Source organism: Citrus clementina, unplaced genomic scaffold (genome assembly GCF_000493195.1).
Source record: "Citrus clementina cultivar Clemenules unplaced genomic scaffold, Citrus_clementina_v1.0 scaffold_3, whole genome shotgun sequence".
In the NCBI taxonomy this organism is placed as follows: domain Eukaryota; kingdom Viridiplantae; phylum Streptophyta; class Magnoliopsida; order Sapindales; family Rutaceae; genus Citrus; species Citrus x clementina.
In genome coordinates this window covers 45,696,493-45,710,962 of record NW_006262339.1, presented here as the reverse complement: position 1 = coordinate 45,710,962, position 14,470 = coordinate 45,696,493, and the positions used below count along the sequence as shown (strand labels likewise).

At 35.2% G+C, this 14,470-nt stretch overlaps 1 protein-coding gene across 3 annotated transcripts; it reads right to left on the bottom strand.

The window, feature by feature from the left end:
* Positions 1-480: 480 nt before the first annotated feature.
* LOC18048843 (ABC transporter C family member 14) lies at positions 481-9,160 on the bottom strand. 3 transcript variants are annotated; one of them, XM_024189007.1, is made up of 13 exons: positions 9,092-9,160; positions 8,813-8,969; positions 5,844-8,030; positions 5,349-5,669; positions 4,657-4,743; positions 3,922-4,551; positions 3,602-3,766; positions 2,801-3,095; positions 2,244-2,458; positions 1,749-2,054; positions 1,587-1,650; positions 1,243-1,482; positions 628-983 (listed from the first exon to the last, which is right to left on the bottom strand). In XM_024189007.1, the coding sequence occupies exons 3-13, from the start codon at positions 7,950-7,952 to the stop codon at positions 883-885; spliced, it is 4,533 nt and encodes a 1,510-aa protein (XP_024044775.1). In that variant the 5' UTR covers positions 7,953-8,030; positions 8,813-8,969; positions 9,092-9,160; the 3' UTR covers positions 628-882. The 3 variants fall into 3 exon arrangements, with proteins under 3 accessions (XP_006444306.1, XP_024044775.1, XP_024044776.1); XM_006444243.2 differs by lacking the exon at positions 9,092-9,160 and having other exon boundaries at positions 481-983; positions 8,813-9,083; XM_024189008.1 differs by lacking the exon at positions 9,092-9,160 and having other exon boundaries at positions 8,808-9,083.
* Positions 9,161-14,470: the final 5,310 nt, after the last annotated feature.

Below are 14,470 nucleotides of genomic sequence, written 5' to 3'. Positions count from 1 at the left end.
ATTGAAGAAGAGCTGTATTTAGTTGTACTGAAATTGAAAAAGTGGCATGCCTTTGTAAATTTGATGAAAGTGATGAGGGTAATCTAGTCTAAAAGTAAGGTGTTTGGCTAGTTATGATAGAAAAAACTTTGAGGGGTTAAAGTTGAAAAACGCAAATATTTTATGACCATTTTTGTAAATTTTCCTTTTGTTTATGCTTAACAAAAAAATAAATATTATAAAATCACCGTTCCACTTTTTCAAATACTGTGAATTGTCAGATAGTACGATCAATTTCAAAATTTGTCATAAGTTTAGGGACACCAATAATTGAACGCCAGTGAATGTTCAATCACGTAGAAATAGCTTACACTTCTAACGAAGCTTCTTGACCAAATGGAAAAGATGCATCATTTGTTATGCGTTGTTTAAGCCATTATGTGTGTCAAGCTAGTAAGAAAAACTATAAATGCACTAGTTACTTTCTGTTATCTCATACGCTGACAGTGAATCATTTGATGCTTATAAGAACAGCCAGCAAAGCAGATACACTTTCAGAAGAACGTCTTGCTAATGGAGTTATTCATTACAGATTCCAGATAGAAAACCTTTTTCTACCCCCGGAAAGGCTGAGGGGGGTGCTTAAATTACCGTTCCACTGACAGTTCCTAACATCACAATATTTTCTATTCTTCATTTGTCGACTACGACATCAAAATTGCAAATATGCCGAAGAGTTATTACTTAAACTTCCATGGCATTATTCAGAAGAAGTTTCTTTGCTGCAACTTTTGAGCGAGTGAATGTGATTCTTTCATGGCAGTCACAGGTGGTTCTTAAACTCATAGGCATTCCATCACAGAAAACTCTTTTCAACCAACATCAAGTGCAAAGGATTTGTTCCTACAGTTCTGCCGATCGGTTGGCGTACTCCTGCACCAATGCTCCAAAGAGTGATGGCCTCTCAAGCAACCTGGATGGCTTGCCAAATTCTTTCGCCCATCCTGTTATGAAGAAAAGAAAAGGGAATTACTCATTAGCAGCGAACTTCATGTTGTATGCAAAGTCATGCTCGTTATTTGATGAGTGACAACATGTGGTCTGAAACAGTTTGCTTCAAAATTTTAGTTGACAGATAAAACTATCATCTTGAAGCTTCTCAATAGGCCGAGAAGGGGATTTGCAATAAGTTTCCTTTGATCCACATAACTTGCAGTGCTTATGTTGACCTATTAAGGGAAAGGGAAAAAATGAATCACAAACCTGCATCAACAACTATAACTCTATCACAATCCATGACTGTGGGTATCCTGTGAGCAATGCTGATAATTGTACAGGCAGCAAACTCCTCTCGAATGATCCTTTGAATTTCAGCATCAGTTTGTGAATCAACAGAAGCCGTCGCCTCATCCATAAACAAGAGCCGGCTGTGCTTTAGCATAACCCTTCCCAGACAAAGAAGCTGCCTTTGTCCCACGCTCCAGTTGTCACCACTATCGGCCACTACAAAGTTCAACATTTTGGCATGTTTTAGCTTCTAAAAAGATACATATGACTTCCATTAAATCAAACTGAAAATTCAAGGAAAAGGGAGGAAGTGAAGTTACCTAAAGAATCGAGTTTATCAGGCTTTGCAGCTACCACATCTTTAAGTTGACATCGCTCGAGGCTCTACAAAAATAATAATAAGTTAGCTAATGCAGCAAACAGACCCACAAACTTTGATCATAAATGTAGGAGACACATATCAGAAAAAAGGAATGGCATACCTTCCAGATTTCTTCATCTGAATACTGACCAATTGGATCAATGTTGCTTCTCACAGTTCCTTCAAAAAGGACAGGTTCTTGAGGAATGATCCCAAAGCGAGACCTTAGGTCATGAAGCCCCAACAATGAAATGTCGATTCCATCAATAATGATTCTCCCTCCTGAAGGCTCCACCAGCCTAAAGAAAACTTGAATTAAAGTTGACTTCCCACTTCCTGTACGCCCAACTACACCAATCTTCTCTCCCCCGTGAATGCTGAGTGTAATACCTTTGAGAACCAGAGGAGTGTTGGAGCGATATCTGACCTGTTTGCCAAAGTTTTTAACATGTTATGGTAAATAATCAGTAATTTATCCCAAGCAATATCAATTGAGGAGGCCTAGATCAGTTGTAATTTAACAGTTGGTACTGAACATGATCCGTGGCTGCTCAAACAAATATATTTATATCAGTTTTCAAGAAACTGTAATAAGTAATAATCTAAGGCCAGCTACCTGCAAGTCTATGAGGTCCACATTGCCATGAGCAGGCCAATTTGGAGGTGGAAGACGATCTTCCATCTTCCATGCTGCTTCTGAAGGAATTTCTGTAAACTGCTTTATCCTTTCAACAGAGACCATCCGGTTTTCCACAAAGCAACTCATGTATATGGCCCAGAATAGCACACCATTGAGGGACAACCCATATGAGAGTGACAAACCAACATTCTCTACATTGTAAGAACAGAACATTAATAAGTACATAAGATAAAAGGATAAATATGTATGAGTATAATTTGATCAGCAATGATAGAGCTTCAAACAGTTTTGTACAAACTGATGTAGCACAAAGAGATTAGCTGAAAAGTGATAACAGGCATAATGGATAGATTACGCCATCCAATGAATTATTTTCAACAGTGGGAATCTTTTCCTGGGACATTTTGAATGATTAAGTTTCAATGACTCACATTGTCAAGAGACGTGAATTAAGAGCTTGACATAGCAAATCTTCAAGAGACAAGAGGTGTTGCTCACTTAAAATAACAGTCAGCCTATATACATATAATTACCTGGTTTTATGATACTGCTGGGTAACAGGATCATAAACAAAGTGGCGAGGCAGAAAGTAAAACTCCCAAGTAGCTCCAGACGGAAACCCAACCACTCATTGGACCCATTGTTGTGGAAATCCATGCGCAAATTGCCATTAACTCTATTAACATTTTCCTGATAAAATGTAGTTTGCTTTCCAAAAGCACGGATTGTCATAACACCAGATATGCTTTCTGAAAAATGATGAATGACAGGTGCTTTGGTGATTGAGTCAAGGCGTGTTAATTCTCTTGATGTAGAAAGATAGTATCCCTGCAACCCAAAAGAGAAAAATGTTACAAATTGGTAGATCATGCAGCTTTTTTTTACTAAGAAATTTCCTAGCGAAAACATTTTCGCTTATAGATACTGGCAAAACTCTGAGGACTTTGACCACATGTTCCAATCAAGATTTGATGCTCATTCCAAAATTAAAAAATTTCACAATGGTTAAAAAGAATGGATATTGAGAGTTAGACCATTCTGGACGAGGGATATCAGGGATATCTGCCTGATTAGGCTCATTCAATATGGATAATTTACAGCATCATACCAAATTGTTAAATTACCCCCACCACCATCGGGCCCAACCATTGGGCCCCACCCCCACCACATCGCACCCCACCCTACACACACACAGAGAAAGAGAAAAAGGTAACCGAAAACAGGTCATATTGGCCTCTATGCAGTCATATGAACTATGGGTATTGAGTATTGAACTTCTTCTGGAGGCGAAAGTGATTAATGTTCACAACACAAGTTAGAAAGAGAGCTCGTACCCGGTACCAGTAATTCGCCCAAGCAAGTGGTATTACTAAGAAAATTGTTGGCCAAGCATATTGACATGTTATAATGAAGATGCCAAGCAGTGTGATGTACATGGCAACAGTAATGCCAACGAAGAATGGGAGAAAGAGATCAATGTTGGTTTGATCAGTTGACGCCTGAAAATAGATATAAATCGTCAGTGTAAACTCCAACCATGTAATTTTTCTCAGAAGTTGGATGACTGTACCAAATAAGGGTTAGATTCCGCCATATACTAACAAAACTAGCATTTGCAAAATTAGGAATCCTACTTTCAGCTTTTTGTTCTTACCCGACTTAAAATTCTTCCTGAAGGTGTGGTGTCAAAAAATGACATGGGGGCATGCAAGATACTTCGAAGAATTTGGCTGAAAAAAATTTGGGCTGTCTTAAGTCCCACATGAGTAACAAAATAGGCTCTCACCACTAGTATCACCATTGACAGGACTGCAGTACTTCCATAGACACCGATGAACAAAGAAGGATTAAATGACATAGAGTGATCTTCTGAAGTTTCATATGACAGCCAATAATCACCAGCCATTAGAGACCCTTGCCATGCAACAGACAATAGCAGCACCGCCACTACACCCCACCACCCATATGCCTCTGTGCAGTATATTTTGTAAACATGCAAGCCAACTTTACCGGTTTCTCTTTCCTCTTCTTTAATGAGCTTAGAATTTCCTTTATCAGAATTTGATTGTTCCACAGACTTATTTTCCCCATTTGCTTCCTGAAGGTTGGAAGTGATTTGAGGAGATTTTGGTGTTTTAGGGGAATTTCCGCTAGGCATGGTTTTGCCAACTTCTACAAGTTCCATCGATGTTTCATGGGCAGCTACTAATGCTCCAAAATCCATTCCTGAATTTAGTAAAGCATTATACCTTCCTGATTGGACTATCATCCCCTCTCGCATGACCTGTAATTGAACACAAATTTGTTTAAAGATGTTGGCCTTCGTACATGAATCAGAATTTGTGTCAAAATTTCATCAGCCAAGCATTAACATGAAGATTGAACTTACCAAGATAAGATCAACATTATGCAAGAAGTCAACTTGGTGAGTTACCAGTATAATGGTCTTGCCTTTGAGAGCTCCTCTGACACATTCCTACAAGAAGGCATTCAAAAGGTTTAGCTAGCTTTGACCAATTGCTTTTTCATTTATTATTCTTGCATGCACTTTATAGAACTACTGGTATAGCCAGTTAAACATAAATAAGTGAAATAACTTAATCAGATTACAATACAAAAGTATAGCCTTCTGATACAAAATTCATATGAAGGTAGTGAGGTCACTACAATTTAATTCATTGAACAATTCAAAGCATATCCAGTAACACCACCTGAAAACACAACAGCTAGCATTCATTTGCAATAAAAAGTTGCATCTAGTTTTGTGCTTAACATGAAGGGACTATTCCAACACAAGCAAGAGACGATCTTGATTGTTTGTGCAGTCCATGACACATTACTATGTTGCTTTCAGAAGAATCTAGTAGATTTTTCACCATCTCACGTTTAGGCACTGGATACCAATATAAATAATTTGGTTTTTGCTTATCATTCAAGTAATTTTTCTCTGAACAACTTTGTGATTATGATTTCCATGGTAAACCAAAATGATTCTGATTAAAACAGCAATTCAGCAAGAAAATTGGGTTATTTCTTTAAGTGAGTTTCCCACAGTCGAAAAATTGTAAATAACTATGTCACCTTAAATATATCTGATCCAGTATGAGCATCAACAGCACTAAAGACATCATCGAGAAGGTAAATATCACAATCCTGATACACAGCTCTAGCAAGTTGTATCCGCTGCTTCTGTCCGCCACTGAGATTGATGCCACGCTCTCCAATTTCAGTTTGATCTCCATATTCCATCATTTCCAAGTCTTTCTCTAAGCAACAAACCCTGACAACTTCCCCATACTTCGCCCTGTTCATTGGCAAACCGAAGAGAATGTTTTCTTCAATGGTCCCATTTTGAATCCATGATGTTTGAGCCACATAGGCAGTTGTCCCACAAACTTTAACCTGTTTAAGAAGGCGCATTTATCGATCAATCAACTTTTACTATATTCCACACTCTTAATAGGATTTTGGTGTTTGAGGTATGCAGACATGTATTCCTGTTAGACTTGCAACCAGTAACTTCAATTAATGAAAAAGAAAAGGCAAACTAAACAAATTGCACATCAGAATTCTTACCTTTCCAGATATTTTGTGCATCTCACCAAGAATGGAGGCAAGGAGAGAGGACTTTCCAGATCCCACAGTCCCAACAATAGCAGTAAGGTCACCTTTCTTTATTTCCAAATTTATATTTTTCAAACACTCTTCCCCATTTTCATCATCCCAGCTAAACACCCCATCTCTAACCTCCACAGCAATATTATCATCACAGCCCTCCACTCTTTCCACCGACTCATTCACCAATTCCCTACTTAACATGTACTTATCCAATCTTGCAAGAGATATCATTGCTTGTGAAAGTGAGATCATTGATTGAGGGAAGTTTCTTATGGGCTCCTGCAAGATCTTAAAGATTGTTGTTGTAGTAAACACCGACCCAGCATCAAGTGGAACTCCAAACAGAAGTGCAGTAGCAAATGTAAGAGTTGATATGAGCACTGGTGTGCTCCACATTACAATAATATTCCCAGAGATTGAGTACATGAACTTGGTTAGCCAACCAAATTCTGATTCACGGAAGGATAGGATTCTCTTATTGAAATGATCTTCCCATGCCTGGAACTTAATTACACGCATATAATTAAGCATCTCATTTGTCGCCTTCATTCTTGAATCTCTATTCTTCATCACATTGAACTGGAATCTGTTATTTCTTTTTGTGCCCATCACAACAAATATCATTACGCCAATAATTCCAACGACTGTTGTGATGACTGAGGCACCAAGGCAGTTATATAGGAGAATCAAGGCAACAGAAATTTGTAATGGCATTAACCATACGGCATGTAGCTGTAACATCATATCAGAGAGCTGCTGTGCATCAACAGCCATATAATTCACTATTTGCCCAACTCCATGAGCCTGCCGAGCAGAGCAAGATAGCCTGAGCCCTTTCCTGTATAAGGATGTTATAAGAGTGCACCTAATGAGCATTCCAAGTTTCTGTGAATTGAAGTTGAACTGGTGAGTGGAAAAAACTTCTACAAATTTTGCAACAAGGAGAATCAATACAAGGTAGTATCCTTCGTAAAAAGAGCTGCTTTTCCCAGAAGTGAAATCCACAAATCTTTGAATAAGAACTGGTCCGACATACATTACACAGAGCCTCACAATTGCAAGGAATGCAGTGAATGCAACTTCCTTCCAAAAGCACCGCAACAGTGTGGTTCGAACTGGGTGCTTGCATTTTTCATGTGGTTTAGGCCACTTTGATTCGAAGAGCTCCGACATTCTTTCAGCTCTATGTTGTGGTGAGAGTGATGGGATTTCATCAATCTTAAGAGGGGATTTGTAGCCTTTACTCAACAGGGGATTCATCCAAATCCAGAAAGCCTTTGATAGTATAGAAGCTGAAGCAAATCCACTCACAACATCAGATTTGCTCAAAAGAGGTTCATATAATTTGGTTTTTTCATCCATTCCAGGTTCAGAATCACTGTTCACAGCAATCCCAGTTGATCCTCTAATTGCAATAAACAAAAGGACAGTTAACAAAGGGAAAGACACTATGGAAACTATGTCATCCAGTTTCAAACTGCAAAATTGGGCTGTTTCAAAAGATACCAAACGAATGATCCCAGATGTTGTAAATAAGGAAACAATGATGAAATTTGCAACCCAATAAATTCTAAGCGACAAAGGATGAGTAACAGCTTCAAACTTCTTCTCATGAACGATTAAGATAGCAATCACTGCATGAGTTATGGCGTGAACCAACCAAAAGAGTGCATCAACCAGCTTCCATGGCCATTGGGTGCTCCCACTGAATGTTAAAATGCAAATAACAGTGAAACAAAGTGCTAAAAGAGCAGTAACAATAAGGGAGAGCTTGAACCACAATGTAGTTCTGACAGAAGCTCTATTGTTCCTGATCAAGGGCTTGCTGATATCAGAGCTGGAGAGGCCGCTGGCTGTAAACTTAGAATAAAGCTTTTGAACCGCAAACACAATGAGGGCGAGCAAGAACAGGAGATCAACAAATGATAACAGAGCTCTTTGAGGACACGGGGAGAGGAAAATGAATCTCAGCCAATGCAATATCAGTGAAACAGATGTGTCCTCAGATGATTGAACCACAGAACTTGAACATGAAAGGGAAGTGATCCAACCAGATGCAGAAGACATGTTTAAAGTTTAAACAAGTTTCACGTGAATACTACCGCTGAATAATCCTTCTATGTGCTTATATATATATCTCACTCCCTGAAAATATATTAGCAAAAGAAAAAGAGCTTTTAGAGAAACAAGCAAAAGATTCTAGCAGAAAGGAAACGAAAATCAATCAAGAACCAGAAAAGCACAGTGCGCCAATATGATTGCAAGTTACGAGCATTAAATTCGAACAACTAATAATTATAATAAAAAGGAAAGTGATAATGATTTTTTTTTTAAAAAAAAGAAAATATCATAAGCAAAGTAATGGCGAGAGCAAAGGAGATATCAAATCTCCTTCTGCACTGCCAGCTGCAACTAACTTGCACTGGGATGCCGGAGTACCTTCTGAGTTTTGACTATTGACCTTGACCCTTTGGCATTTTTACGGTCTTGTTTAAAATCACGTGAAAGTGCAGCCAGAAAAGCTACTGCCAAACTTTTCACTGATATTATTACTAGTTTTTTTTTCCTTTTATTTGTTTAAATAATAAAAGATTGTTCAACTTCAAAGAAGCAGGAATCCTCCTCAAAATATAGAAGCAAATAATAATAATAATAATAATATGTAAATAAAAAATCCTGACCATGTGCATATTGAAAAGAAAATCAGAGATCACGAGTTCAATCATGCTGCCCTTTTATTTCCTTTTTTTTGAAAAGAGAAAAGTTGAATCATGCAAATCAAATCAGCAAAAACAAAAGACGACATAAAACAAGCCTCGCAGAAAAGGGGAGCAAAAGAGAAAAACTTTTGACTGAATACCAGCTTGGAAAAGTGGAAGCCAAAAGCCAAAAGTGCAGGCATCTCTCAAATTTACGAATTACCTTACCTAAATGAATGAAGCCCGAACCAGAAACAGAAGCTCCAAGACAAAGAACTCGCTTGAGCGCTTCTGCCTCTTTGCCTGGGAGAGCCACCAACCACGGTGTCTAAATTCTATATGTGCTTCTAGAAGAAGAGCGTTGTCCAGTCCAGCCAGCCAGCTGCTGAAATGATGAAAATGGCAAGGGCAGACAAAAACAATAAAAACAGAATTAACAAGTCTAAAAGACTAGAGAGAGAAAGAGAAATGTAACACGATTCAAATGACTTGGTTGACAATCTTTACGTAAACTCTTGGACTCCAATCAACCAAACTGTGCTCCTGTATCTCCGAAAACAACACGTCGAGCTTTGGCCTTTTTTTTTAATTATTTTGAGTTTACAGCTAATTCCTATTTAAAAAAAGAAAAAAAAGAAGCTCAAAGCTAATTGACCCACCGTTACCGATGGCCATCTGGTCCAATAGAAGAAGTCTTGGGTTTATAATATTGAGTGTAAGAGTTTGAGCCTCTAAAAGAATTTTATAGAGATTAATTTCAGTACTATCTCAATTATCAATATAATTGAATGAAAACAGTCTCTCCCTTACAAAATATGAGTAGAGTAGACACCCTCGAATGTTAGAGGTAGTTTAAAATATGTGGACAAGTGCTTCAGTGTGTCAATGTATGACAGTTGTCTCAGTTATATGGTATGATTGTAAATACTATAGGGTTCGAGCCTCCATAAGAGTTTTATTGGGGTTAATTTAAGTATTACCTCAATTATCAACATAATTGAGTGGAAACAGTCTCTCCCTTACGATATGTGAGTGGAGACAATCTCTCCCTTACGAAATGTAAGTGGAGTAGATACCCCTCTAGCTCTTCCTTACAAAATGTGAGTGGAGTAAACACAACTCTCAAATATTAGAGAGAGTTTAAAATATGTGAGCAAGTGCTTCAGTGTGTCAATGTATGGCAGTGATCTCAGTTATATGGTGTGATTATAAATATAAATTATAATATCTGATGTAATATCAATAACATCGATGTATAACAAATTTAAAAAAAAAACAAAAAATGACCCACCGTTGATCAATAAATGTTATTTACTCAACTAAGCAAGTCTAAGTTGTGAATGAATTTGCTCCGAGTACCAACTACTACTACTACTAAGAAGGCCCCGCTGCCTTTAGAGTTCGCGCGCGTGGGAGCACTCTCTATTTTTTGATAGAGTGAACAGGTGAAAGGGAGAGCAGATCGGCAGACCGCTGCATTTTACGAATTCATTAAATGTTTTGTTCTTTGTGATGGTTATTTAATGTTCCGATTAAGGAATTTGGATCCTTCAATATATACATAATCATCCTTTGCAGATGGGGAGAAAGTACCAGGTTTTAATTTCAAAACGGTTTGATAGCAATGCCCACTCACCTCAGTATGAAATTGATAAAGCACAATTTTTCGTCTTTGAATATCAATTTTACAGGATTCGTACAGTGATTAAATTTCAATTTGAGTTCTAATTTTTATGATATTTTATATTAATGAATAATTTTATAAGTCATAAATTTATCATTCAATAAAGAAATTAAATTTAAGTTAAAATTGAAAGTAGCATCGTTTACTATCAGCCGTATTTAGTAAAAATAGTAGTGAGAAAACATACTTTTTGAGTAGTGAACTTATCTAATTTACCGAGAGTTACATGTTGTGTCAATGTTACACTTTGGAAAATTTGGTAAGTCTAGCTTTGAACTATTGTGGTTGGTCCATATCGGTGTAACCGCCTTTATTGACAAAGCATACAGCTGTCCGAAGAAAAAAACATTTGTGTACATTATTTTTTGTGTGAACTTAAAGAGTTTTGTGGAGACGAATCGAAAGTAACTTTTGCAATCGCCTTGAAAATGCACACACTGAGTCTCAGATTCATGCAAGGAAACGCATGTGCAGTTTACATGAGCTTGGATGATGGAGTGTGACTTGAAAGCTCCTTTATGTTTAGTTTTATTAGTGTAATTATTGTGTGATCAAGTTTTGAAATTTAGTTAGGTTCCAAAATTTGTTTGGTTTATAGCTACTAAACTAAAGTTTAGTGGTTAGAATTCAAACCTCACAACTGTGAAGTCATGAGTTCGAGCTCGCACAATACATTGTAGGGGTTTAATTTCTTTCTTCAATTTGAGTAAAGAGGGTTCTCTCCTTTTCAAAATGTGAGTAGAGTAGACGTCCTTTGAATATTAGAAAGTGTAAAAATTTGAGCGGTGCTTCATAATAATTAATATAAACTAATCCCAATAATAATCGGATTTGTAAATATCAGTTGTAATCTTATATAATATGAGTTGTAATCTTGAACAATAATCTCATATAATAATAAAAAAAAGTGTTTGGTTTATAACTACTGATCGATGCATTTGTGCTTTATTTTAATTTATAACTCCAAATTGTAGTGTAGATGATAACTAAAGATTAAAAAAAAAAAAAGAAATATGACAACAAAAGATTAATAGAAACAAATTAGCAAAACACACATCTCCATGAAAACGAAATAATAAGGAGAGAAGGATTCTCAATCCCATGCAACAAGACACGGCCAGGGCGTAAGAGTATGCAACAGTCACTTCAGCCTCTCCATTAATTAACTATTCCACCTGCAATTTGATTGTCTTATATTGTTGTATCTAAATTCGTTCGTAATTTTCATATTCAAAGCGGCCATAACAGTGTATAAATTAATCTGTCGATTCGCAGGTGTTATTATTTTAAATTTTTAATCACGCGGCGGGGACGTATCTAAAAGAAAAAATTGCCCATCAAGGGGATTAATTAAATAATGTAAAAGAAAAAAAGGAACAACAAACAAACAAATTTGGGGTAAAAAAAAAAAAGAGAATCTGATAAGAAACGGAGTCACTTTGTGTGAAAACAAAAGAAACACGTATGACTGAACCAGACTTACGCATGTGCTTTTCTACTGTGGATTTTATTGCAGCTGATTGTTGTCGATTTGTTTTACTCTTTTTTATTGTTAAAGTAATCATTTGTGTTGTCTTTAGTGTGTAATTCGAATAACCCTTTTTTTGTTTTCCCCATTTGAATGTGACATTTATCAACAATAATTGAGGTGGGTTAAGAGGTGTCAAGCTCACGGGTTAGATAAATATCAAACTGATTCAGATTTGAAAAATTCATCCCTTGCTATCATTAAATCCTAATGTTGAAACACTTTTTCTTTTCGATTAAGAAAATACTTTAGTGGAACATTGCTTTTAACATCAATAAGATAGCAAGAAGATAAAAGAGAAAATGATACATGAGGAATGATCATAAAAACTCTTAAATTACAGAGAAAATGGGACACTAAGACCCCATTTTGAACTATAATAACATTTGAATATAATAATTAAAAAAATGACTTTAAAGGTTTTTAATTAACACAAACTTAATATAAATAATATTATTAACATTTAAGTATTTAAGTATTTAAATTATTATATTTATTTTAATAATATACTTGTATTTATTATATATTTTTTAAATAAATTTTTGGCTTAAATAGATTTAACAATTAAAAAAATATCTCCCTATTGATAATATTGAAATTAATTTTTTACATTTTATTCAAAATAATTTTAATTTTTAACTTATTTATTTTAAAAGTATGTTTTTATTTATTATTAAAAATTAAATTAATATAATAAAATAGATCTAGTAAATTGTAAAATATAAAATTATTTTAAAATGTATATATTATTAAATTTATTTTAATATCATATTTATATTTATTATAAATTCTTTTTAATTTATAATATTAAAGAGTATTATGATCAAAACGAGCTCGTTATCGTCACTACCTGCTGCATAGTTATCAAGAAGGCCATTTCATTTTAGTCTTGTTCGGTGTTCACCCACACGTAGGACCGCTCATAATATTTGGCAACAACCGGTTGTCAGAGTCTGTTCATTTCCTCCGCCTTTCAAACAAAACTGGACGACTGTCATGCACCCACAGTCTCGTTGTCCTTTAAGAAAGTAAATGCAAACAACATTAAAAAAATAAACAAATAAAAGAAAAAGGAAAAAGAATCGTCACACATGACATCAGAACGATTGTAATCTACGCAGGTAGTTGCCAAAAAACCCCACAATTATTTGATCATCCGCAATTTTCCGGCCCCCTTAAAAAGATTAAAAGGCAATTAAAAAAAAAGTATTATTGATTGATGTTTTGCAACTTTTCTTCCTTATCGGTTTTTACTACAAACACTCGATGCTGTTCCCAGTAGCCAGGCTGATGTCAGGCTTCCAAAGTTGTTGTGATTTATACTGTATCCAGAAACGAACAATAAACAGCCCCCAGAAGAATTATCAGTGGCATGTCCCAACTCCCAAGAGCTTCGCGTGGCTCATTTGGAATCACAAACTGAGCTATCATGCTATTTAGATTTGGTGCGATAAGATTTTTTTTTTTTGGGTTTTAATTGTAGTGCAAGAAATAATTCGAAAATGACTTTGTTTTGTAAACCAACTTATGTACGTGCATATGTCACATGTGCAAGCAATTATAATTTGTATTCGTACCTTTGATTGATCCGACGTGTCAGTTTACCATGTACGTGTCCTCGCCTGTTACTAATTTGCATGAGTGACGCGATTGGCACCCCCTTTATATTTCTTATGAAATCTTTGTTGTTCTTTATTTATAAATTTATCCTTTATATTTAAATTATATTAAAAATAAAATTTATCTAATTAAACTCACGTATATTTTCTTTCTTTTTTTCTTCATTATAAACTCATTAAATCTATAAAATTTAAAAAAATAATGAATTGTCATAAAATAAGAATTTGATCTAAATATAAAAAAAAAAATTGTAGAAGAGATAATTTTGTGAAGTTTGGTTACTTAGGTTAATTTCTTTTTTAAAGATTCGCGCACATGTCTTTATGTATATACCAAGGTTATTACCTATTAGGAAAAACAAAGATAGATAGAGATAAAAATCATAAATTCATAAATGTTATAATCAATAAGAGATTGAAAGTGGTTTGGAATGAGAGAAGGGCGAGAGAGAGCACCTAACAATTTTTTTTTTTTTTGAAGTATTGATGCAAGGATTTATTAAGAAAGTACAATAAATGAAGGTTATTTTAATAATTAAAAAGAATACGTAGAGAAAATGAATTTAAAAAGAATGTTACAGGTGTGTCAATAGTCCAACTCTTTGCATAATTAGTCGCCGCATTAACTTTACATAATTGCGGACAACAATTATAATTTTATATTAATATTACTACCATCACTAATGACATAAAAAACTACGCCTTGAGGATATTTCTCTTATAGGATAAAGATAAATATTTCTCTTACAAATATAAGTAACACACACACATATGTGCGAATGTATGTATATGTAGGCATATACATAGATATATCAAATTTAAGCTATATTATAATATAGTTAATTTAAGTTAATCTGAATGGATTCTTACTGTAAATATCCATAAATTTTTAATACTATTAGCTGCTGTTGTTATATTAGATAGTCAAAGCATGCATGGAAATATAATACTTCGCACGGTTCGTATGGTCATAAACGGTGGCGGAGTTGATTGCTCCTTCCATTTAATCAACAGAACAATTTAAAAATAAACTACAAATATGTAATCATGTCACC